Raw genomic sequence first — 26,996 nt, 5'->3', positions numbered from 1 at the left:
TTCCCAGCAACGGAGGTGCGATGGAGAAGGCATGCGGCGCGGGGCCACGCATACAGTGTGCGGAGGGCCAGAGCAGCTGAACAGTGTAGTGTGGAATGACGACAAGGGACAAGAAGAATTTCAAGGGGCTGGAAGAAGCCCCAGGTAAGTACCGTAGCTGGCCAATTTTTTTTTTACTGTTACTTTCCTTTAATGGGCAGCTTTAGGGCCCTTTTCCACCGAAAGAAGCACGGCACTGAGATGCAATTACGATTTAGCAGCGCTTGTGATTGGCTGCTATAGAAGTCAATCTCAGGCATATGAAAAATGCTGCACTTTCCTGCATTGCTGTGAAATGAAGCGCAGTGGTGGAAAAGGGGCTCTGGGATTCACCTGCTAATCGTGGTGCCCTTGCGATTGGCAAAACGCGAGTGCTCCGATTATTGAATCGGAGCACAGGCTGTGGAAAAGGGCCTTAATGTCAGACCATTGTGTTACATACATTTAGGCATACAGTCAATATAAACTGTAAATGTACGCGTTTTGCGGTAACGTACTTCATAAAGTGAGTTGGGATGCTGCACACTATTACCCCGCGCTCGCCGCATTGGGAACAGCGCATAGGTGTTGCATCAGAGTGAGGAAAGCTGCATTACAAATCAGCTGTTACTCCGCAATGTACCACCAGAGCCGGATCATCCACAAGGCAATTCTAGGCAGCTTCCTATGGCCTGGAGAAAGTCTAGGGGCCTGGGGGATGCTAGTCCCCACCAAATCTTAAAAAAAGCCAGGTGGCAATCAGCGGTGGGCAAAAACTGCTATCTTGCCTAGGACCTCATTTCGTTGTAATCCTTTTCTGTGCACCACTGTGAAAGCAGCCTTTGTCGTGGCTCCCCAGTGTGACTGCGTCAATTCTCTTCTCTTGCAGGACACGCTGATAGTGTTGTCTCTTCTCTTGCAGGACACGCTGATAGTGTTGTCTCTTCTCTTGTAGGACATGCTGATAGTGTTGTCTCTTCTCTTGTAGGACATGCTGATAGTGTTGTCTCTTCTCTTGCAGGACACACTGATAGTGTTGTCTCTTGTCTTGCAGGACACGCTGATAGTGTTGTCTCTTTTGTAGGACATGCTGATAGTGTTGTCTCTTCTCTTGTAGGACATGCTGATAGTGTTGTCTCTTCTCTTGCAGGACACGCTGATAGTGTTGTCTCTTCTCTTGTAGGACACGCTGATAGTGTTGTCTCTTCTCTTGCAGGACACGCTGATAGTGTTGTCTCTTCTCTTGCAGGACACGCTGATAGTGTTGTCTCTTCTCTTGTAGGACACGCTGATAGTGTTGTCTCTTCTCTTGCAGGACACGCTGATAGTGTTGTCTCTTCTCTTGCAGGACACGCTGATAGTGTTGTCTCTTCTCTTGTAGGACACGCTGATAGTGTTGTCTCTTCTCTTGCAGGACACGCTGATAGTGTTGTCTCTTCTCTTGTAGGACACGCTGATAGTGTTGTCTCTTCTCTTGCAGGACACGCTGATAGTGTTGTCTCTTCTCTTGCAGGACACGCTGATAGTGTTGTCTCTTCTCTTGCAGGACACGCTGATAGTGTGGTCGGAGGCGGAAAACTATGATTTGGCCTTGAGTTTTCAAGAGAAAGCTGGCTGCGATGAGATCTGGGAGAAGATATGTCAGGTGGGTGATTTTTCTTAGTGGTTATATATCCTCTGTGTGCTATGTATCCGTTTTTTTCCACACATGTGATGCAAGAACTGAGTTCCGTTACATCAAGGCACAAGTTTGTCAGCCCTGGGCAGAATTCGTTACATTCAGCAGTGTACAGAATTTCCCCAAGTGCCGCTGAGCCACGCCCTCTTTTATTTGCAGCCAGACATTCCACTTTTTTTTCATTTTTAAATTATTGCAAAACAAAATGACTTGAGGTCACCGAGGTCGAGACTAAGAAAAACTGCATAGGAAACGTGGACGCACCATGCGCCGCCATAGCCCATAATGGGCGCCATCGAAATACGGAGCCTAAATTATTATAAAAAACAGGTGAATTCGGCAGCCAGCACTAGCTGGGAGCTGAATTACATCTTACCTTGGAGACCATGGCGGCCTTGAGGAGGAATAGTTGTTAACGCTGCCGGGACCTTTGCAGGGTGAGCGATTTATTTATTTATTTTTTTTTTTTTTTTTTCGGCTTTGCCCTGTGACCAAATTTCCCAACGGCTTAATTACATGTACACCACTGAGGGGATAGTACTTGTTGAGTATGCGGTGACAAAGAGGCCTTTGCCAATTTTAACCACTTGAGGACCCACCCTTTATCCCCCCCTTAAGGACCAGCGCTGTTTTAGCTGATCTGTGCTGGGTGGGCTCTACAGCCCCCAGCACAGATCAGGGTGCAGGCAGAGCGACCAGATCGCCCCCCCTTTTTTCCCCACTAGGGGGATGATGTGCTGTGGGGGTCTGATTGCTCCTGCCTGCCTGGGTGTTGCGGGGGAGGGGCACCTCAAAGCCCCCCTCCGCGGCGAAATTCCCCCCTCCCTCTCCTCCCTCCCTTCCCCGGAGATCTGAGGCTGCACAGGAACGGATCTGTCCTGTGCAGCCTCTAACAGGCTGTCATGTGACAGCGATCCCCGGCCGCTGATTGGCCGGGGATCGCTGATCTGGTACAACGCTGCTACTGTTAGCAGCGTTGTACGGATGTAAACAAAGCGGATTATTTCCGCTTGTGTTTACATTTAGCCTGCGAGCCGCGATCGGCGGCCCGCAGGCTATTCACGGAGCCCCCCCGCCGTGAATTGACAGGAAGCAGCCGCTCGCGCGAGCTTCCTGATTAATTAGCTTGCAGCCTGCAGCTGCCACTTTGCGGACGCGTGGTATGAGTGCGCGGTCGGCAAGTGGTTAAAACACTGGATATTTAGCAGCATGGATAAATATTAGGCTCCGTTCAGAGTGCTTACAATTTTTTTTCTGTAATGACTAAAGATATCGGTAGTGACTGACACCCTTGTCTGAACACATGGCAGGGGTGTCCACTCAAACGCAAAGTGGGCCGAAATTGAACACTGGGACCAAGTTGAGGGCCAACTTCCCTCCATTATGTGCCTCGGGACTGCTGATAGTTAGAACTATGCCGCACTTGTGGCTGCCTAAGCTTAACGTGGCGTAATTTTAAGGCCAGCAGCTCCTGAGCACGGGACGCAATAGCACGTTACCTCTGCCACAAGTCTCTGCTGTCTAAAGACAGTATAGTTTCATGCATCAGTCATGAGCCATTTTCATTGGCTCTTGACTGCCTGATCACTTTGAGCCAATCTCTGTGGTCAGGAAGTAAAAAGCAGTAGATAGAAATGAAATTGGTATTCACCTGGCGCTTCTTCCAGCCCACCGTAGGCTGCGAGATCCTCCAGCGTCATCCTGGCTCCTCTCCCGGTCCCACTGGCGTCTTTATTACCGACGTCACCCGGGCCGAGTGTCAGCCCAACACTTCCTGTACGCTGACGCTCCGCGTCATGTCGTGCCAGTCCTGTGCATGCAGATGACGCATAGCGGCTGGCGTGATGATGGGACCGGTAGGAGAGCCAGGAGCATGCAGGGGTACCTCGCGGCCTACGGTGGGCTGGAGGAAGCCCCAGGTAAGTACCGATTTTCATTTCTGTCTACTGTTCAGAGTCCCTGTAGAGGAAGTAGAGCCTTTAGTCCTCATTGGTTAAAAAAGTTCCCTGGTGTCTAATGGCCTCCTTGCCTCCCCTATACAGTACCCTGGTTTTAGTGGCCCTCCTTCCACTATACAGTTCCGTGTTGTCTATTGGCCCTCTCCTCCAAACACCGCTACACTGGTGGTCTAGAGAGGGCCAACCATAATGCAAAGTGGGGAACCAAATTTGATGATTTAGGCCAGAGACACGTATGCTTTTTAAAGCAAAGTGCACATTTCTATAGTCTTGCTTTGCTATTTTGGCCTGATCAGCAGCAAAGACCTGTTAATTCCATGTAGCTTGGAACCATCACATTTTAACACCCTGACATGTTTTATCTCTTTCAGGTTCAAGGGAAGGACCCCTCGGTGGACATCACTCAGGATTTGGTGGATGAATCGGAAGAGGAGAGGTTCGAGGACATGTCCTCGCCGGGCCTGGAGCTGCCCACCTGTGAACTTAGCCGGCTAGAAGAAATTGCAGAGGTTGTGGCGGCGTCGTTACCATCCCCGCTTCGGCGTGAAAAACTGGCCCTAGCTTTGGAGAACGAGGGATACATCAAAAAACTCCTGGAACTTTTCCACGTGTGTGAAGACCTGGAGAACGTTGAAGGATTACACCACTTGTACGAGATCATCAAGGGCATCTTCCTCTTGAACCGAACTGCACTCTTTGAGGTCATGTTTTCAGAAGACTGCATCATGGACATCATTGGCTGCCTGGAGTATGACCCCTCGTCGTCCGTGCAGCGCAAACACAGGGAGTTTCTGACAAAAACAGCAAAGTTTAAAGAAGTGATTCCAATATCGGACCCTGAGCTGAAAGTGAAAATTCACCAGACCTACAGAGTGCAGTATATTCAAGACGTGGTGTTGCCCACTCCTTCTGTTTTTGAGGAGAACATGTTGTCCACCCTCCACTCGTTCATATTTTTTAACAAGGTGGAAATAGTTGGGATGTTACAGGTAAGCTCGCACCTCCTGATTTCTCGCTCCATTGATTGGAGAGGAACGATTTATTTATTTTAGTTGTGCGCTTGTCTGTAGAGGAACTATTTACGTATTTACAGTGGGATGCAAAAGTTTGGGCAACCTTAATTGTCATAATTTTCCTGTATAAATCGTTGGTTGTTACGATGAAAAATGTCAGTTAAAAATGTTATAGGAGACACACAGTGATATTTGAGAAGTGAAATGACGTTTCTTGGATTTACAGAGTGCGCAATAATTGTTCAAAAAAAATTAGGCAGGTGCATAAATTTGGGCTGTTTTGATTCCAAAACCTTTAGAACTAATTATTGGAACTCAAATAGGCTTGGCAAACTCAGTGACCCCTGACCTACATACACAGGTGAATCCAATTATGAGAGAGTATTTAAGAGGGTCAATTGTAAGTTTCCCTCTTTTAATTTTCTCTGAAGAGTAGCAACGTGGGGGTCTCAAAACAACTCTCAAATTACCTGAAGACAAAGATTGTTCGCCATCATGGTTTAGGGGAAGGATACAGAAAGCTGTCTCAGAGATTTCAGCTGTCTGTTTCCACAATAAGGAACATATTGAGGGAATGGAAGACCACAGGACAGGCTCAGTTCAAGTTAAGGCTCGAAGTGGCAGACCAAGAAAAATCTCGGATAAACAGAAGCCACGAATGGTGAGAACAGTCCGAGTGAACCCACAGACTAGCACCAAAGACCTACAACATCATTTTGCTGCTGGAGTCACTGTGCCTCGTTCAACCATTTGTCACACTTTACACAAGGAGATTCTGTATGCAAGAGTGATGCAGAGGAAGCTTTTTCTCCACCCACAACACAAACAGAGCCGCTAAAGCACTTTTGGACAAGCCAGCTTCATTTTGGAATAAGGTGCTGTGGACTGATGAAACTAAAATGGAGTTATTTGGGCGTTATGCATGGAGGAAAAAGAACACAGCATTCCAAGAAAAACACCTGCTACCTACAGTACAATATGGAGGTGGTTCCATCATGCTGTGGGGCTGTGTGGCCAGTGCAGAGACTGGGAATCTTGTCAAAGTTGAGGGATGCATGGATTCCACTCAGTATCAGCAGATTCTGGAGACCAATGTCCAGGAATCGGTGACAAAGCTGAAGTTGCGCCGGGTCTGGATCTTTCAACAAGACAACGACCCTAAACACTACTCAAAATCTACTAAGGCATTCATGCAGAGGAACAAGTACAACGTTCTGGAATGGCCATCTCAGTCCCCAGACCTGAATATAATTGAAAATCTGTGGTGTGAGTTAAAGAGAGCTGTCCATTCTCAGAATCCATCAAACCTGAATGAACTAGAAATGTTTTGTAAAGAGGAATGGTGCATAATACCTTCAACCACAATCCAGACCCTTATTGGAACCTACAGGAAGCGTTTAGAGGCTGTAATTTCTGCAAAAGCAGGATCTACTAAATATTGATTTCATTTTTTTTTTATTTATGCACCTGCCTAATTTTGTTTAAACAATTATTACACACTTTCTGTAAATGCAATAAACTTCATTTCACTTCTCAAATATCACTCTGTGTGTCTCCAATATGATATATTTAACTGACCTTTTTTATCGTAACAACCAACGATTTATACAGGAAAATCATGATGATTAACAATGCCCAAACTTTTGCATCCCACTAGTTGTGCACTTCCTATGTTTCGGATGTGTAATTCAGACACTACTGATGCATGTAAGATCAGCAGGGCTGCCAGGCAACAAGTATTCTTTAAAAGGAAATAAATATGGCAGCCTGGTTCAGTGACTCAGAAGGCATTGCAATTCGGTTAGGTTTACATTTGTTCACTCTGAAAACACATTTTACGTTTCGGTGACACACACACTTACTTTTGTAAAACAAGGCATGCAAAGGATAGGTGTAATACCTCACATACCTGTTCATACACCTCCTGTATTTTCACTCCTATGGAAAATCAGATCGGACGTGCTGGAAATAGTTGATTTGACAGTTAATCTGTCAGAAAATTGTATCGTGTGTACCTAGCATGCTTTTAGCTATAGATCCTGAAGAAGCTGCAAATCAGATCTGTGACAAAAATCTGACAGGATTAGCTGCATGCTTGTTTCAGGTGTGTGTTTCAGACACTACTACAGCCAAAGAGATTAACAGCACTGCCAGGCAACTGGTGTTTAAAAAGAATTAAATATTGCAGCCTCCATATCACTTTCACTTGCCAACACTTAACCTCCTTAGCGGTAACCCCGTGCTGGACACGGGGTAAGCCGCCGGAGGGTGCCGCTCAGGCCCTGCTGGGACGATTTTCATAATTTTTTTTTTGCTGGACGCAGCTAGCACTTTGCTAGCTGCGCCAGCACCCCGATCGCCGCCGCCGCGCGCCCGATCGCCGCTATCCGGTGCGGCGCGCGCCCCCCCCCCCCCCCAGACCCCTGCGCTGCCTGGCCAATCAGTGCCAGGCAGCGTCAAGGGGTGGATCGGGTCTCCCAATGACGTCCCGGCGTCGGTGACGTCATCCCGCCCCGTCGCCATGGCGACGGGGGAAGCCCTCCAGGAAATCCCGTTCTTTGATTTCCTGATCGCCGGAGGGGGATGCCGCTGAGCAGCGGCTATCATGTAGCGAGCCCTGGGCTCGCTACATGATTTTTAAAAAATTTTTTTTAAAAAAACTGCTGCGCTGCCAAGGGGGTTAAAGTGAACCAGAGACGAAGCACCCTGATGTATTTTACCATATATATCAGTGGGAACATTAGATAAATCGCCTACCCTGCTCTCTGTTTCATTATTTACTGTTCAGATTGCTTCTTATCAGCCCTGATAAAATCCCCGACTGAGCATTCAGTCTTGCTCTGCTCAGGAATCATTATAGCTGAGTCATTATAGCAAAGCCAGACTGAATGCTCATTCTGGGATTTTATCTGGGCTGATAAGAACCAATCTGAACAGTAAATAATGAAACAGAGAGCAGGGTAGGTGTTTTCTCTAATGTTCCCACTGATATATATGGTAAAATACATGAGGATGTTTCGTCTGGTTAGCTGTAAGGGAACCTTCACTAAGTTGACCTCCCTGGTGTTCAATTCCCCCAGGATTTCTGTGCAAAAAGTGATCCAATTAATTTTCATAACCTTTTTTTTCCCCCTGTAACTTGCCAAAATGTGTCAAGCAAGGGTCTAGTATGCAGTGCAGGAGAGATTGACGTGTATGCATGTCCATACATATCGTATGCAGCATGTTTTGTATTGAAGTGTATAACAGTCAATACCGCTAGGGAGGTTTTTTAAAAAAAAAAAACAGTTTCACTTACCTGGGGCTTCCCCCAGCCCTCTGCAGACGTCCTGCGTTCTTGGCGTCACTCACCAATCATCCGGTCACCCGCCATGGCTCGTTGTTTCGTTTTTTTAACAGTGCACCTGCGCGGATACGGAAGCACAATCGAGGACGCGCGCAGCCAGAGCCACGCAGGCGCACTGCTCAGAACGAAACTGAGCCACGGCGGGGGACCGGATGATCAGTGAGTGACCCCGAGGGTGCAGGGCGTCTGCAGGGGGCTGGGGGGAAGCCCCAGGCAAGTGAAACCTTTTCTTTTTAACTCATTTAAGGTTCCCTTTAGTAGCAGAATGTGGAGATCATTTTATGCTGCATTTTGTCACAGTAAGGGTTGTTGGATGGGGAGGTTTTTTTTTTTTTTGGTTGCTACACCGAGCAGAGGAGCGTTCATAGATTGCGTATTAAGTCTCACAGCATCAGAACTTTGTTTTTCTTACCCAAGCATTATTTTTAGCAGCACGGAAGAAAACTGCCGTGGCATTTTTCCCCTGATGCTCTGCAAAGCATGATGGGATTTCTGATGTTCTCGTTGCCTAGCGTGCACAGCTAGGAGGGGTGATCAGGACACGGGACAATTGGAACTGTCTCATGCTCCCTGTCACCTCCATTCAACCAAAAAGATGGCTGCCCCCATGAAATCACAAACATTTGCCTGTTCTTTTAAAGTGTAACTGTCGGGCATAAAATCAAAAATCAATTCTTTATTTTTATCTGGTAAACAAGTAATTAGGATGCTAACCAGGCAATCTAAAAGTTTAAATCACTATTGCTTTTCTTGTTGATAAATGACCATTCCCCAATTTACCTGACTCTTATTTGGTACACAAAAAGGAAGTTGCAGGGCATGCTGGGTTGTCCTTTTTTTGCTTCTCTATTTCCCCACAGACTTAAAGCGGTATTGTCACCATAAAAATCAAATTTCACCAGCAACTGTTCTGAGTGTATTAAGTGATAAAGATGCTAATCCTGCATTCAAAGCTTGCAAACCTTTTTCTGCTGTTATGGTTTGGAGTTATGACATACTTTAGGAGCACTGGCCCTAGTGCCAAACAGTGCCAAAAAGTTGAATGCTGGGAGTTCTTTTTATCTATAATATATCCCTCCTCTTCCATTTATTTCCCTGCCCTGCTGCTTATCAGAAACCCCCTCTGATTACTTGTGTTTACCAGGGCTGTGGAGTCGGTACAAAAATCTTCCGACTCCAACTCTGACTCCGACTCCTTAGTTTATGAAACCACGATTCCGACTCCGGGTACCCAAAATGGCCCTGACTCCTCGACTCCGACTCCTTAGTCTAATACTTAACAGGGCTGTGGATTTTGTACAAAAATCACCCGACTCCGACTCCTCAGTTTATGAAATCAACGACTCAAACTCCGACTCCGGGTGCCCAAAATTGCCCTGACTCCGACTCCACAGCCCTGGTGTTTACAAGCAAGGCTGAGGTGACTCAGTGATTGGATGTGTAAACAAAAAAAGACAGTGCAGTTGTTAGTATACACCTCAGTGGGAGTGTCTGAAGACTCTGGGAGGAGGGCAGCTAATGAATACACAATGAACAAGAGAAGGGAGGGGGGGGGGAAAGAGTCAGGGAGGATATGATGTCAGCATTAGCTTGGCAAGATGGCCACTGCCTAGAATAGGATTATCTGCTTTTCCTTTGTAAAATTCACAGGAATCATTATGTGGATATCACAATACATCTGTTATGCAAGTAGAAGTAGTATTTTTCTACTTATATATATGTGTTTTTTATCTCTAGGTTAGCATGGGTGTCGCTTGTTCTTTTAACTAATGCAGCCTGATTGGCTGATGCCGCTTTCCCTCCTGTTTTCCCCTCCCACACCTCTGTGCCTCTCTGATTGGCTAATATTTCTCTTGCTGAGACAATGCACTTTGTATAGTGAAGGGCAGGCAAATCAGGCAGAGGAGAGTAGGGCCGGAAATGACATCAGGAATAACTTAAAATGGGAAATGCTAAGAAGGATTTTTTTTTTCTGTAAAAAAAATCACTAAAATCAAAACGTAGACAGTGCAATACATAAGTAGAGCTAGTATGTGTTTTTTTTTTTTTTTTTTTTTTCTGAGATAGTGTGGCAGACAGCTCCTCTTTAAACAGGGTGGGTAAGAAATGATATTGCCTATCTATTTTATTTAACATAACTAATGTAATTTAATGACAGTATGTTTGTTTAGGCTGAAGTTCCTTTTTAAACTGTTATACGTATGCTAATAGGCATTTATGGGTCTGGTTGAGGAGGGTCGGGGGAACAGGTCCTGGAATGTGTTAACTTCATTGCAGCCTGACTAGTGTGTTCTGATGTGTTTTTTTATATGTGTGTTAAAAGTTGAGCAGTGTTAAATATTATTACAGTATGTGATTTAGGATGTCGAGAACGATTTTGTGAAAAGTGAAAGTGTCCCGGAGTGTACCGGTGATTGGGGCTGTATATGCGGGTGTTTGCACTGCCGTTGCCTTCCTTCTGATCTGCTCCATGCTTCTCTGCATCTTCTTACACTTCTGCCTTCAGAGCAGAAGTTCCGATATAGAAGGTAAAAGTGTAAGAAGATGAAACGCGGCGTGGAGCGCATACAGAAGAGGAGACTGCTTCGATGAGTTAAAGCAAACCTGAAACGAAAATAAACTTATGAGATAATGAATTGTATGTATAGCACAGCTAAGAAATACAAGAGTAGCATAAATATCTCATATTGTTTCCAGTACAGGAAGAGTTAATAAACTTCAGTTGTTATCTATGCAAAAAAGCGTCTCTGAGCTATTCCACCCACTGAGTCTAATGCAGTCCTGTTTTCTGAAGCACTTAAAGGAGTTATCAGGCAAATAAAAGAAAATAAGTTCTACTTACCCGGGGCTTCCTCCAGTGCCAAGCTCCCAGCATGTCCCTCGCCGCAGCTCTCTCTTGAGTCTTTTGCCACAGCTCCATCCCGGTCCCCGGCGATGAAGTCAGGGTGACCTCCAGGTCAGCCTGTACTGCACCTGTGCGAGCAGCGCTGTCAATCACCGCCACGTGGGCCGGAGGGGACTGCGCCTGCGTTGGCGCAGTACAGGCCGACCTGGAGGTCGCCCTGACATCATCGCCGGGGATTGGGACAGAGCGCTGAAGGGAGAGCTGCGGCAAGGGACATGCCGGGAGCTTGGGGCTGGAGGAAGCCCCGGTAAGTAGCACTTATTTTCTTTTATTTGCCTGATAACTCCTTTAAACTTCTAAGGGACAGTGAAAGACAGCTTGACAAAATAAGGTTTTACTGCAGGAAAGTTCAAAAGTGTATTCTTTCTGCTCTGTTTTATAGCTGAAAAGTCAATGTATGGCTGTAAAACTGCAAATATGTTAGAATGATGCAATGTTATATAAAAAAGCTATATAACTAAAAATAAAAATGTTAGACTTCTATTCATTATCCTCACTACCCATACAATTCATTATATCATAAGTTTATTTTCACTTTAGGTTTGCTTATACCCTATCATACACAATCGTTCTCACTCATCCCTACAATGCAACCCATTGCCAGATGGTGTTTGCTGAACACCACCCGTTATGAATATCCTCTCAGGTACCCTTTGACACATGTATATTTGATGGGTACATTCGTTATGTGTAAACATGTGTACAAAGCTTTTAAAGCATACCTTTTATGGTTTTTAATTAACTTAAAAAAAAATACTTATCCAGGTTTATTTATATTTGATTCATGATTTGGTTTATTTCAGAAGCGGCATTTACGTTAGCATAGAATTTGCATTAATGTGAAATAATTAAATCCAAACCCCCAGTGGTGCTTAACCCTAAGATCCCCCCCCCCCCTTGCCGTGCAGTGGCTCAATTTTCATATCTGCACGACTCGGCGTCCGCAATTCTGTCGGGCGCCAAAATTGACCTTCTTTCTTGTAAATCTAACTTTTATAATGGCACCCTTTTGCAGTAAGACACACATACATGCGCACACACACCCTCTGTGTGCCTGATTTAAACATTCATTACACACACACACACTCATACACACACACTCATACACACACACTCACACACACACTCTGTGTGCCTGATCTAAACATTAATTGCCGCAATTCGAAACCATACTCTGTGATTGTATGCATGTATGATAGCGGGGGGGGGGGGGCATGCTTCTAGTGAGACAACGGATGGCCACCTGGAAGATGGTGACCAGGCCGTCACTGAGCTCCTGGACAGTCTGAGGTGCAACCTGCCGCCATCAGATACACTGAGACATAATATTTCAGAGGCGTTTAATTGGATTTGTGTCAGGTGTCCATGGGGCGCTGTTATTGGTATCCATGCCTTCATCCTCCAGGACTTTATGTTGTCTAACCTGTAAAGAGGTCTGTGCGTTCCTCTATGGATAAGCCTCCCCAGACCATCACTAACCCACCACCAATCCAGTAATACTGAACGATGTTACAGGCAGCATAAACTTCTCCACAGCCTCTCCAGACCCTTCCACGTATGTCTGTCTTATGTGCTCTAGGTCCGTGTCTCTCAACATTTTATGGGTATGTACCCCTTTTTAAAGAGAAACTCCAACCTAGAATTGAACTTTATTCCAATCAGTAGCTGATACCCCCTTTTACATGATTAATATAATGATTTTCACAAACAGACCATCAGGGGGCGCTGTATGACTGATTTTGTGCTGAAACCCCTCCCACAAGAAGCTCTGAGTACCGCAGTACTCTGGGCAAACTGCCACAATGTAACAATGTTCACAGACAGGAATTAGCTGTTTACAGCTGTCTACAACAGCCAAAACAGCTAGGAGCAGCTACATAACCTGCCCACAGTAAAAATGTCACCATGTAATACATGTCAGAATGTGAATCTGGGAGAGGAAAGATTTTACAATGAGCAAACACTGACTAAATCATTTATACATAATTATGGTAAAAAAATTAAGCACTTTTTTTACTACATTATTTTCACTGGAGTTCCTCTTTAAAACTCTGTACTCACCAAGTACCCCCTAGCATAGGAAACATCACAAGTACCCCTTGACAAATATATATTTAATCGTAGGACATAATTGGTTCTAAACAATTTCCAATAATTTACTATTCCTTTTAATTAGCTAAAATATCAAATTGGTGTTGTTTAAATAAGATTAATCATTTTCTAAAACTTTAAATTTGTTACTCTTGGTTAAAGGGACTCCGAGCAGTGCAAAAACTATGGAAAGATGCATATCGGTGGCGTAGTGGTTAGCACTCTCGCCTTGCAGCGCTGGGTCCCTGGTTCGAATCCCAGCCAGGGCACTATCTGCAAAGAGTTTGTATGTTCTCTCCGTGTCTGCGTGGGTTTCCTCCGGGCACTCCGGTTTCCTCCCACATTCCAAAAACATACGGATAAGTTAATTGGCTCCCCCTAAAATTGGCCCTAGACTACAGTACTTACACTACATAATATAGACATAAGGCAATGGTAGGGATTAGATTGTGAGCTCCTTTGAGGGACAGTTAGTGACAAGATAATATATATATATATACTCTGTACAGCGCTGCGTAATATGTCGGCGCTATATAAATACTAAATAATAATAATAATATCATTTTAAAGCTCCTACGCCTTTTAGTTTTCGCTATTTTCACGATTGAAATTGCCGCGGCCGCAATTTCGATCGCGAGAATAGAGAAAACTAAAAGGCGTAGGGCGCCGATTTAGGGGTCGTCAGATAGAGGAGAAAGAAAGCTTTAAAATGATATCCAGCTTTCCATAGTTACATTGTATTACACAGGGCGACTTTTTCTGCTGAATGGAGCTGCTGACTTTGAAAAAAGTCGCCCTGTGTAATACAATGTAACTATGGAAAGATGGATATCATTTTAAAGCTATTTCTCCTCTTTCTGACGACCCCTAAATCGTCGCCCTACGCCTTTTAGTTTTCTCTATTTTCGCGATCGAAATTGCGGCCGCGGCGATTTCAATCGTGAAAATAGCGAAAACTAAAAGGCATAGGGTGGCGGTTTATAGATCATTGGAAAGAGGAGAAAGAGAGCTTTAAAAAAATCCATAGTTTCTGCACTGCTCGGAGTCCCTTTAAGTATATCAAGCCTGAGTACCCCCTGGAACCATCAGAAGTACCTCCTGGGGTACGCGTACCGCACGTTGAGAACCTAGGCTCTAGGTGATGCTGCTCTCATCTGTGATAAGCACTGTGTGCCAGTGGTGGACCTACCCATTCTGGTATCTTATGGCAAACCTTTCAAAACCCAGATATAACAAGGATATGCTCCGCCTCTATACATGTATATTCTTGTATAATTTTCATTTCTTTCTTGACAAGATGTAGCCTCTTGTGTAAGAAAGATATTTTAAGATAGAAGTAGCAGGAGGTTGTTAATGTGTTTACGTGGTTTAACCAGTTCACCCCCAAGGGTTTTTACCTACCAGAGCAATTTTCACCTGTCAGTGCTCCTCCTTTTTATTCCCCAATAGCTTTACTACTTAGCACAACAAACTGATCTATACCTCATTTTTTTCGCCACCAATTAGGCTTTCTGTGGGTAGTAAATTTTGCCAAGAATTTTTTTATTCTAAATGCGCTTTTAATGGGAAAAATATACGACAATAATGGAAAAAAATAATTTCTCAGTTTTCAGCCATTTTAGTTTTAAAATTAAATGTTCTCCTGTGGATAAAACAGCACATTTTATTTGCCCAGTTGTCCCGATTATTAAACCATTTAAATTATGTCCCTATCACAATGTATGGCTATAATATAATATTTTGAAATATAGGTGTTATTTTTTCTTTTTTTTTCTTTTTTTTTTGTCCGGTCCATAATTACAAGCTAATGTATGTAGTAAAGTAAAAGTAATTTTCCCTCACAAAATATAGATTAAAAAAAAGCTGAGTCCCTAAGGCAACTATTTATGTATTTTTTTTTTAAACGTATTTTTTACAAGTGTTTTTTTTTTTTTTGGAAGGGGGGCTTTGGAAGTTGTTATTCATTTTATTAATATTGCGTACGTACTGTATGTATGTGCCTGTAGGTGTAATTTTACTTTTTGGCCACAAGATGTCGCTTGTGAACATGCTCCCATTATAGAAAGTGCTCACTTTTTTTACATTTGATTTAAAGAGACTCTGTAACAAAATTTTGAGCCTTAAGGGGCCCATACACTCAGCCGATTTTCTGGCTTACCGATCGATTGCAAATCGGTTGGCCAATCGACCGATCGATGGCCGATTTCGATGGATTTCCATCGAACTGGCTGGGTGGAAAATTTAGGTCGATCTAATGAGATTGCTTATCAGTTTGCATTGGCCTTAATGGAAATCTGATGGCAAAAAAATGCCATCAGATCGAATTTCAATAGATTTCAAACTGAAATCTATTGGAATTCTATCCTGGTAAAAAATGTTCTAAAAATGCATCAGATAGATCATCAGATGCATTTCTTATCTATCTGCTGCCAATATGACGAGTGTATGGGCACCTTTATTTCTTCTATTCTATAAGTTCCTATACCTGTTCTGATGTGGTCTGTCTTACTGCAACCTTTTCTAGTTGCACTGTCTCTGTAATAAATCTTATCTCCTTTCCTCTGTTGTGTCTGTCGGGCAGAGGCTGGAATGTGCAGCACTGCTTGTCATTGGCAGAAGCTTTACACACCCCCTCCAAGCTCTGCATGAATCCACACAGTAAGCTGTTCTCAGCCTATGATACTCTGGTTAGAAGCCATGTCATTTGTTTGTAAACACTGCCTAAAACTGTTAATTACAAGCCAGGATTGCAGCATGGAGTGGCAGAAACAGCACAGGGGAACATAAGGAATAGAATGGTATGCTTTTTATTGTAAGAATATTAGAGTACAGATTCTCTTTAACAACACTGTGACTGTTTCCTGTTTTATCAATGGACGTGGCCGCTGATCGCTGTCACGTCCATTCATTCCAGGCATTGCGATTGGGTCCTCTTCCCCAATTGCTAAACACGGAATCCCGACTGAAACGGCGGCGGGAGCGAAGCGCACACATGCGGAGCTGCGGCAGGAATGAGCAACATATTATGTTGCCATTAACAGGCTCAAACATGATGTTTTAGTGCTATACATTGTCATTAAGTGGTTAAATGAGAGCTCAAAGTCAACAGTTACCCCCCCCCCCCAACCGCTACCCCCCACCCCAAACAGCAAGGTGTTTTTTTTTATGAGTTGAGGGTATTCAGAGTTTTTCTACATTAATGGTTACTATGGGTGATGTAGCAGAGAGAGACTGAGGAGTTATCAGTTTCTGTATTGCTCTTGTTAAGTTTGAGGATGCAGAAACCGCAGACAGAAAGGGACTCGAGATAAGTGTAGAGAGGTCAGGAGCTGAGAGATAGTTGAGTATCATTAGCGTAGATTAATTGTCCCAGGCCATGAGTGTAGATGGAGAAAATAGGTCCTAGAATGGAGCCTTGTGGTACACCAACAGATAGCGGGGGTGGAGAGGAGTAAGTATTGGAATAGGAGACGGGGAAAAAGCGTCCAGATGGGTAGGAGCTAATCCAAGAATGTGCTAGGCCCTTGATACCCAGTGACGAGTAGAGAAGCAGAGTGATCAACTGTGTCAAAGGCAGAGGAAAGGTCGAGGAGTATTAGTACAGAAAATTGCCCTGTGCATTTTGCAATGAGAAGGTCGTTTGCAACTTTGGTGAGGACTGTTTCAGTAGAAACATTTATTTTCTTTTCAACAATGCAAATTGGCTGGTTCTATTGCTGGTCATCTGCCTCTAATACTTTTAGCCACAGACTCTGAACAATCATGCAGATCAGATGTTTGCTTTATTAAAAAAAACTCTGACCTGCATGCTTGTTCAGGGACTATGGCTAAGAGTATTAGAGGCACAGGATCTGCAGGCCAATGTGCATTGTTTAAAAGGAGATAAATATGGCAGCCTCCATATCCCTCTCACTACAGTTCCTCTTTAAACCTCTAATGCAGAATTATATTCTAGCGAGATGTACAACTACGTTTTACTGACTTGTGCTTTGTTCCCCTGCTGCAGGAAGATGAGAAATTTCTAACAGAATTATTTGCGCACCTCACAGACGAAGCAACGGATGATGACAAGAGGCAGGAGCTGGTAAGTTTTTACTATAGGAAGAAGTATATACATAGTTAGTTTGGTTGAAAAAAGACATCCGTCCATTAAGTCCAACCAACTCTACCAATTCACCTGTGGAAGAGCCATAAAGAGCCAATTGCTTGTGTTCATTTTATTACAGTACTCTGAGGACCCCAGCAGGTAGCCTTCTCTATAGAGGTGGGCTGCTGCTGCTCTCTCTGGCCCCTAGATGCCGCTGTTGGTTAGACAGGCTTTTCTTCTGAACAAGCAGCCTGTCTGGCAACACTGGCCAGAGAGGCAGAACTGCTGTTTTGGAACATCTGGGTTGCTGTGGAAGGGGAGATGAGATGGGTGTTTTGTGGCTTAAAGTAATCCTGGGAGATCCTTAGGTGAAGAATTTGGATACTTACCTCGGAAGTGTTTAGAAACTTTTGGCCCCCATAATACATGGAAGTGGTCAAATTAGGCAATCAAATTTGGATGTGTACCAGGTTTTGATGCAAATAAAGTAGTAGGCTGCACCCACCAAATCAAGTTCCGACGTGCTCAGGACGTTGTCCTTTGATCCTGGGATAACAACGTAAACTCAAAAGTCACAGCACCGTCTTGAAAAAATTTTGAAGACGGTGCAGGGATTTTTCTCTTTAGTGTACCAGGTTTTGTACCCTGAACAGGGATTAAAAAAAAAAATAAAAAAAAAAAACAAAAACCCAAAAACTTAGATATTCACCTAAGCTCTGGATTCCACAGAACATGTCCGGTCCACTCTGCATCCCCTCATTCCACCGCTTCCCCCCGGTGAAGTAGCCCCACTAGAATGTCTGAATATGCCTTTGCGACTCCTCGGATGGCTTTGGAAGTACTTGTGTTGTGGAGTAATTCTGAAGACAAGCAGGTCCACACTGCGCATGCGTGAGTCCCGCTTACACATGTGCAGTATGGATGTGCCTTTCTTCAGAAGCACTCAGCAACAAAAGTGCTTCCAAAGCCTTCTGGGGAGTCCCGAAGGCGTGAAATTTGAACAGAGGACAGTGGTGGAATGAGAGGACTGAGAAGGTTCTATGGGATCCAGAGCCTTCCCTCTAAATAGGTGAGTATCGGCCACAATATTTTATCATTTCAGTCCAGGATTGCTTTAATGTGATTGGTGGCTTCGGTGTCCAGTAGGAAAGCCCAATGGCTATCCTGTCTGGTGTCACATGACTGCCCCTTGTATGTCTGTCTGTGACTGATTAAGGGGATTGCTGTTAGCCTATCTGGAGGATTGATGTCTTCACCTTGCGTTTTATGCTACAGGTAAATTTCCTGAAAGAGTTCTGTGCTTTCTCGCAAACGTTACAACCTCAGAACAGAGACGCCTTCTTCAAGACCCTGTCCAATATGGGCATCCTGCCGGCCCTGGAAGTGATTCTTGTAAGTAATGACGACGGTCGCGACTGGAGTCCGTGTTGGGAAGGAGCCTCGGGCCGCACTCCGTGTGCCGCTGCTTTCATCTGGCGAGTGCATGCCGCTTCAGTGTATGTTGCATAGCAAGCATGGGGGGGTTATCAGCTCTGCCTAGAGGGGGGGGGGGACCTCACTAGTCATGTGATTGGCCACAATTCCCTCCCACAGCCACGCCTGCCACATGCCACAATAAAAATGTGAGAATGAGGAAAAGAAGTTTTGTAAAGTGTTTTTTTTTTCTTATTGCTGATTTAGGATTGCGTCTGTTCTCACTCATTGCGCTCTTCTTGCAGGGTATGGACGATCCGCAGGTTCGAAGTGCTGCCACTGATATATTCTCATATCTGGTGGAATATAACCCATCCATGGTGCGCGAGTTTGTGATGCAGGAGGCGCAGCAGAACGATGATGTAAGTCATTCTCTCTCATTGCCTCCATTTCTTCTATGTCATGTTTGCGTCTCTTAAAGAGGAACTTCAGCCTAAACAAACATACTGTCATTAAGTTACATTAGTTATGTTAATTAAAATAGATGGGTAATATGATCTCTTACCCACCCTGTTTTAAAACAGGCAAATGTTGATTTCATGAGGGTAGCCATCTTTTTGGTTGAAAGGAGGTGACAGGGAGCATGAGCCACAGTTCCAACTGTCCTTTGTGCTGATTACCCCTCCCAGTTGCTAGGCAACGTGAACAACAACATCAGAAATCCCTTCATGCTTTGCACAGCATCAGGGAAAAAAAAGCCCAGGTGGTTTTCTTTGATGGGGCGGAGCTTAGCTTTTGTGCAGCTAAAAAGAAGGCTCATGTAAGAAAAACAAAGTTCTGATGCTGTGAAACTGTTTCAGTGCTGCTGAGTAGATTGTTAGTCTGGAGGTTCACTTTAAAGAGGTGGGCTCATAAAAAAAAAAAAAAAAAAAAAAAAAAAAAAACCTGATCCAGGGGGCTGAGGGGATCAGGTAGCCGCAAAAATAGACTCTCCTGTGGGCCTTACTGACTCACTTTTACTTTTGTGATATCAGGGTCGCGACGCTGCAAGGAGTAACTGTGTGCAAGGGAACACAGAATAGAGACACAGAGAGCCCAATATAGTGTAGTATGTACTGGAATGTAGTATCTATTTATACTCACAAACATGGGTTACCGTCCAGGTAACCACTATATCAGCAGGTGAGGAGATTACACCTGTCCCCACTCAGGATTAAAGAGAACCCGAGGTGGGTTTGAAGAATATTATCTGCATACAGAGGCTGGATCTGCCTATACAGCCCAGCCTCTGTTGTTATCCCAAACCCCCCTAAGGTCCCCCTGCACTCTGCAATCCCTCATAAATCACAGCCACGCTGCTGACAAACAGCTTGTCAGAGCTGGCTGTGTTTATCTCTATAGTGTCAGTCTGCTGCTCTCCCCGCCTCCTGCAGAACTCCAGTCCCCGCCTGCATCCCTTCCCTCCCTGCTGATTGGAGGGAAGGGACAGGGGCAGGGACCGGAGCTATGCAGGAGGCGGGGGAGCAGCTGAGACTGACACTACAGATGTGTAAACAGCCTCACAGCACGGCTGTGATTTATCAGGGATTGCAGAGTGCAGGGGGGCCTTAGTGGGGTTTGGGATAGCAACAGAGGCTGGGCTGTATTGGCAGATCCAGCCTCTGTATGCAGATAACATTCTTTAAACACACCTCGGGTTCTCTTTAAGAAGTCGCTCTCTGTAGATAGGAAATAAGGGGCAACACCTCTCCACCAAGGGTGGACTCAGGAAATGGATAAGCAGACAGAGGCGACAAAAGGATAAAATATTCTAAAATGTTTAAAATGAGAGGCGGCAGAGGTGGACTTACCTCCCCCAAGCAGACACACACGAGTGTTGTGTATATTCAAAACAACAAAAATGTATTTATATACTCCAGAAAGTGCAAGTGCAGCGCATTTCGCATGAATCTCCCGCTTCATCAGGCAATAGAAACGGAGCATAAAACTCGGATAGGTCTGGTGCAAAGCTCAGCGCCTCTGTGTGTCTCTCATCCAGCGTGCAAGGAGGCGAGGGAGCGGTAGGGGGTGTGGCCAGGAAGAGAGACCCTGGCGGTTGTTTTTAAACAGGGAATCCCTCACTGCTATGTTTACCTTTCAAAATAGCGACCATATTCTCAGACGGGCTATAGCGAGGGGGGGGGATGCAGAGATCGGTGCTGTGGGGACACAGAGGCGTCATGAGGCAGAGAACATGCCTCTGTGTCCCATTATCCCCCCATAGACCCGCCTCGGGTTCTCTTTAAGGCTTGTAGACACGTGCAACTTTTCCGCACGACCAACCCAACGCCATGACTGATTGCATGATCAAGCATGACTTGTATTTTCAGCACACCCACCAATTGAACAACCAACTCATTTGCATACTGCGCATGCAGATCGAACGACGGACTGCACAATATCACTGCATTCAAACCAAGTACAAGTCGTTGAAACAACTTGTACACATGCGGCCAACTGCACGATATCGGCCCTGTGAGTGGATCTGGTTGTTGGATTGGGCATATCACCTGTTATCAGTCGCTCATCACACATTCGCACACTCAGTGGCGTAGCTAAGGAGCTGTGGGCCCCAATGCAAGTTTTACAATGAGGCCCCCCCACACACAAGCACTCTATACATAACAATTTATACGGTGCACCAAAACCTGCCAATGACAACTACAGTGTCAGAGGCGCAAGAAGGGGACAGGGAACAGCTTGTTAGTGATTACCACTATTCACAGTATCTATAGAAGTGATTATTATGAGCATAGGACCAATAGAGAGCTAATATTGCAGTTGAGGGAGGGCCCCGATGCGGTCGCTACCTCTGCTATTGCTACGTCCCTGCACACGCCCAGCTATCGTCCAGCAGACCAAGTATTCTGATTTCAGTTCTAGATTTTGTAATTTCCTACCTGGGCTTCATTATGACTCCTCATGGACAGCGGAGATTTGATCGCTTCAGCCAGATAGCAGAATCATTTCAGATGTCCGTGTATCTTGATAGTCATATCCACATTTAGTAGTGCAACAATGCAGATGTAATGCTGGGAGATACATACATTAGTGAAGGTAAAAAAAAGTTTTCCTCCCCAAACCTCTGCAAACACCTACCTCGGATATCTTTCCCAGAATGCCTAGCTCAGAGAATAACTGTCAACAGAAAGTAGGAGGAGTAAAATTTACATAACAGAAAAAAGGGCGTTACAGAAAAGTAATGCAAGGTGGCTGTGCTGAACAAAATGTATGCTGTAAAGACACATAACAGTATGGCAATGCAATATATTGAACCTCAGCTGAGAAAGAACACCAAGTTTGGCTGATAGTTGCACATGTGTACAAGCCCTTAAAGCATACCTGTAGTGTGTAAAAATAAAAAAACTAAAAATACTTACCAGAGTAGGGCGACAACCCTGGATGGTCCAGAGGCCTCCGCGGTCTTCCGAAGCCCCACCTGTGCTGTACTGGTCCCCACTAAATAACCTTTGACATTAAAGTCCTCTCCGTGCTCGAGCACGGCCGCACCTGCACAGTAGCATGGAGACACTTTTTTTTTTTTTTTCTCTGTGGACGAGCTCCATGCTACTGCTCAAGAGAGAACTAACTGGCACTCGTACATGGAGGGGAGCACAGCCGCAAGCACCATGGTCATGACATCACACTGTGGGAGGGGTTTCGCCACAATATCAGCCATACAGGGCCCCCTGATGATCCGTTTGAGAAAAGGAAAAGATCTCTCATGGGAAAGGGGGTATCGGCTACTGATTGGCATGAAGTATAATCCTGGGTTACAGTTCCTCTTTAAGTATGTAGCTTTTTTTCGTGTACTTTAAAGTGAAATAAGTTTGATGCTTACCTCAGTACTAAAAAGTCTAGACGGTCTAGAGGTTTCCCTGATCCTGCATGAGCCCACCGTTCCAGTGCCTGGGCCCTCTACTCGACTCAACGTGAGTTGATTTGGGTTTCATCTGACCGTGCGGCAGGCATGGCCAGAAGATGAAACCCTCCTTGCACTGGAACGATGGTCTGTGCGAGGATCCGGTAAGCTTGTGGACCATACAGCCATAACAATGGTCTCAATTCACTAAGCAGTTTAGACTAGTCTACAGATGGTTTTTAGTCTACTGATGGTTTGGTGTAATGTTTTAGACCTGTTTTTAGACCTGGTCTAACATTCAGTAATAACACACTTCACAAAGGCAAACAAGGAGTAACCACGCCCACTTTTTCTGACAGCGATTAGACCAGCTGATTTCTTGTCGGTAAAGTAATTCTGTGAGGTATTTTAGATGTGAAGATGGAACCGTTTGAGTGAATTATGCAGGAGTTTAATTGTATGCAGAGGAGAGCTCATCAGAGGAGAAGGATGTCAGTCATAGCTACTGTATATTCCTGCGTATAAGACTACTTTTTAACCCTTGAAAATCTTCTGAAAAGTTGGTGGTCGTCTTATACGCTGGGTGTCATTGATGCCGGGTGACACGCCCTATCCTGTTACCGCCTCTCAGATCTCGCTGCTGTGGACTGTAGTGAAGCAGTGCAGTCGCACATGTGTAAGATCTGAGAGGCAGAGAAGGAGGTAAATAGGATACAAGGGCGGGGCAAGAAGGGTGAAAGAGACGTGTTTTATGGGCACAGCGCGATCTATTCTTCCATACCGCTCTAATAAACAGGGAGACAAGGAGAGCTGACCAATCCACTTAGGGAAAGGGAGAGTTGACCAATCCAACCAGTCAATTGACTATATACTGTTATATACTGGGTACCACATTCAGTACAGCACCAGTATCTATTCATACATAGCACCAGTATATGTTGTTTTTTATTTTAATTTGGTGTGTGTTGCAAGAGTGGTAAGTCTTATACGGCGAGTATATCCCAAACTCTATATTTTAACTGGAAAAGTTGGGGGGTCGTCTAATACGCCGGAATATACGGTACTGGTTTGTGAATTGCATATTTTGATCATTTTCCCTGCTTTACCCACCTGATTACCAAATGGTTTAGACCAGGTCTGAAAACAGGTCTAAAACATTCGGTAATAGTGAATTCCCCTTTGATGAAACCGATCAAACCATCAATAGACTAAAAAAAGACTAGTCTGAACTGCTTAGTGAATTGAGGCCCATGTACCATATTCCCTTTTTACATTGAGGCCTTGCTCACATTTCGTTCGGCCACGGTGGGCTTTTTTTAAAAAGTGTTTTCTGGCGATTTTCTGCGCGTTCGCTCGTTTTTGTGGGCGTTTTTGTAAGCACTCTTGCAGATAGCTTCCGTCTTTTTATCCGGAAAAAAATCCAGAGACAATAAATACAATGTATTTAAAAAAAAATTAATTAAAAAAAAAAAAAACGTTCACGCAATCACATGCCAAAGCAATTTTGTGAGCGTTTTGTGTTTTTCCTATACCTTCCATTGAGGCAAATTGCCTCAAAAATAGCTCAAGCGCTGCTTTTCACAGCTGATCGCAAACGAACTGTTCTGATATGAACTCTCTCATAGAGAATCATTGCACAAGTGCTTTCAAGGCGATTTTTAAAAAATCTCCCGAGCTTAAAATTTTATGAAAACGGATATAATGTGAACAAGGCCTGAATGATGTCTTTATATAGGGCTGGTTTCTTGGGAAACCTTTTGTTCCGTTTAGCAAATCTTGGAATGTTGTAATTTGTGTGGGGTGATGTCATTAAGTAGATCAGCACATCATACTTCAAACGTCCAATCAGGAGAAAGTATTATAAAAAAAACAGGAAGTGCTCTGCACGTGATGGCAAACTCTGTATAATCGCCTTTCACGTCTTCCTAGATGAATCGATGGAATAGGAAGTAGCTGCGCTCTGCAAGTACCGTATAACTTGAGTCATTTACTTTCCTGTTTGCTAATTTAATAATTGCGTCACGATTGCTTACTGCCACAGTGAGTCTGATGCACAAAATCTAGGTAATACTTCCGTGCACAGACAGCGCACAACAACATTACTCTTAGGCTAGGTCCACACTTGTCCGCTTGCACATCCGTTTTTCAAAAAAAAAAAATCCCCCCCCCCCCCCCCCCCCCCAGTTTTTCTGCAAATGTCACTTTTGGAGCATACGCTTCCAGTCTGTAGTTGCACAAATATTGTTAATGTAAAGTATGCAGCGAGCGGGAAAGCTTACCTTTCTCCCTTGCATTCCACCGCTTGCCGCTTTACTTCCTGCAATGCCGCCATCTATACTTCGGAGGGCGACATAGCAGGAAGTGATGTGGCGAGTGGAGGAAGTAAGAAAGGTAAGCTTCCCCGCCTGCTGCATTTGTTACATCTACAACATTTGCGCAAATAGCTGGAGGGGAGCAAGGACGGGGCACCCAGGTGAGGGGGTGGGGGCCCGCTGACGCCCATCCTGGCTGCTACCCCCTCCAGCATGGCGGCCCCCTTCCTCACCCACGGTCTGGGACACAGAAAACTGATCCATTTCTGTGCCCAAAGCTGCCTATGTAGAGGGGGATCCATTTTTCTATTGATTTTTCACTACCCCTCTGTCTATCCAGGGTCTGTGAAAATCCTGCAAATCCGGATCTCCCGGAACAGCCAGGGATTTTTTTTTTCTTCTAGTGAAGATGGACGTTCTTTTTAACATTGGTATCCATGACTCCGGTTTTGATCCGGGCCAAAAACCGGAACCATGGATATGTTTTTAGAACAGGCGTGTACCTACTCTTACTTCAGGCAGCACAGCGATTTATGATTAGTGCGTATTCAAGTGGTGCGAGTATTGCTAAGTTAATGTGTTACTAATGGTAACGCTTGTTAGTAACACATTATCATAGCAACAGCTACGCTACTCGAGTATTGCGGGTCACACTAATAGCGTAATTTGCGGTACTTGCTCCCGGAAGTAGGAGTAATATTGATGTGTGTTTGGCAGTTGCTTCACTTGAAAGAGACATTCTGTAGCTTTGTAGTGCATTAACCTTCCTAGCGGTATGGATGAGCATGACTTTAAAAAAAAAAAAAAAAAAAAACTAGTTAAAGGACTTACGAGGCCAAAATATATTAAAAAAAAAGTTAAGTACCTGCATCTCTTTAAAAGACCCAGAGTACGCCATCCGCGCCCTCTGTGTCGTTCCGCCGGGTCCCCGCCGCTCAATAGCCCGGATGGCGTCTTCCGTGTCTTTTAACCATTTACTGACAAAGTAACGTATTAAAACGTCATGCATTAGCCTATTAACGGCAACACGGCGTTTTAATATGTCGCGTATTCCCGCCGCCGCTCCGCACGTGTCTGCACCGCTACCACCGCCGTTTCCGTCGGGATCCCTTGTTAAGTGATTGGGGAAGAGGACCAAGCGGTCCTCTACCCAATCGCAATGCCTGAAGTGAATGGACGTGACCGCGAACAGCAGCCACCTCCATTCATAAAACAGGAAACGGTTTCAGTTTAATAAAGTGTACAAAAAAAAAAAAAGTGATCACTTCCTTAACGGGAAAAACAAAAGTTTGCTTTCCTAAAACAGAAAGAATTTGCGATAATTCAGGTTAGAGTGAGCTCGAGATGTCTCCCAGGCACCACTGCTGAATATATGCAAATTAACCATTGTACCCTTAGAAGCTAAACACACCTCCAGAACCGCTGGAATGCAATGATGTGTCAGCTTGTTAATGTGTACAGAGCCATAATAATCCAACATGCATACAGGCTGTTTCGGATTGTTTGATCCTCATCAGTGCATGGCATGGATTAATTTGGCTCTATGGAGTAGGGCTTGTAAATCCGAGAGGCACAGACTAACCAGCAAGCTCATGGTGACCCAGAACTCATTGGGGTGTGTAAGGGACTACAATGGTCCTAAAAGCCCCCTTACTAAGATGTTAAGAAAAACAAAAGTTTGCTTTCCATGCCATGCACTGATGATGATCAAACAATCCGAAACAGCCTGTATGCATGTTGGATTATTATGGCTCTGTACACATTAACAAGCTGACACATCATTGCATTCCAGCGGTTCTGGAGGTGTGTTTAGCTTCTAAGGGTACAATGGTTAATTTGCATATATTCAGCAGTGGTGCCTGGGAGACATCTCGAGCTCACTCTAACCTGAATTATCGCAAATTCTTTCTGTTTTAGGAAAGCAAACTTTTGTTTTTCTTAACATCTTAGTAAGGGGGCTTTTAAGACCATTGTAGTCCCTTACACACCCCAATGAGTTCTGGGTCACCATGAGCTTGCTGGTTAGTCTGTTCCTTAACGGGGAAAGTGTTCACTAGCGCCATCTTGTGGCCAAAAAGTATATTACACACAAGCACAAACATACTATGTAAAATATGCCATATAATTACACTTCCACTCCCCCCTTAAAAAAAAAATACTTGTAAAAAAAAATCAACTTAAAATCAATAAATAAATAGTTGACTAAGGGAAAATTAATTTTATTAAATAAGTTTAATTGTGTCTAAAACCAAAAAAACCCAAAAAAAACAGAAA

General features: G+C 44.5%; 1 protein-coding gene and 1 long non-coding RNA gene across 3 annotated transcripts in view; one reads left to right on the top strand and one right to left on the bottom strand.

The window, feature by feature from the left end:
- Positions 1 to 26,996, top strand: part of PPP4R3A (protein phosphatase 4 regulatory subunit 3A) — a 79,167-nt gene that overhangs the window by 21,252 nt on the left and 30,919 nt on the right. Inside the window, exons 3-7 of the mRNA XM_068254578.1 lie at positions 1,565 to 1,663; positions 4,026 to 4,643; positions 17,016 to 17,093; positions 18,372 to 18,488; positions 18,815 to 18,931. Of these exons, the coding sequence (XP_068110679.1) occupies positions 1,565 to 1,663; positions 4,026 to 4,643; positions 17,016 to 17,093; positions 18,372 to 18,488; positions 18,815 to 18,931 (1,029 nt within the window). The remainder of the gene's footprint in view (positions 1 to 1,564; positions 1,664 to 4,025; positions 4,644 to 17,015; positions 17,094 to 18,371; positions 18,489 to 18,814; positions 18,932 to 26,996) is intronic.
- Positions 18,739 to 21,687, bottom strand: LOC137533281 (uncharacterized). 2 transcript variants are annotated; one of them, XR_011024174.1, is made up of 3 exons: positions 21,648 to 21,687; positions 21,449 to 21,580; positions 18,739 to 19,002 (listed from the first exon to the last, which is right to left on the bottom strand). It is a non-coding gene; the product is annotated as an uncharacterized lncRNA (long non-coding RNA). The 2 variants fall into 2 exon arrangements; XR_011024173.1 differs by lacking the exon at positions 21,648 to 21,687 and having other exon boundaries at positions 21,449 to 21,638.

This window comes from Hyperolius riggenbachi, chromosome 9, assembly GCF_040937935.1.
Source record: "Hyperolius riggenbachi isolate aHypRig1 chromosome 9, aHypRig1.pri, whole genome shotgun sequence".
NCBI lineage: Eukaryota > Metazoa > Chordata > Amphibia > Anura > Hyperoliidae > Hyperolius > Hyperolius riggenbachi.
Note: the sequence above shows the minus strand (reverse complement) of the source record. Positions and strands in the feature narration are given on the sequence as shown.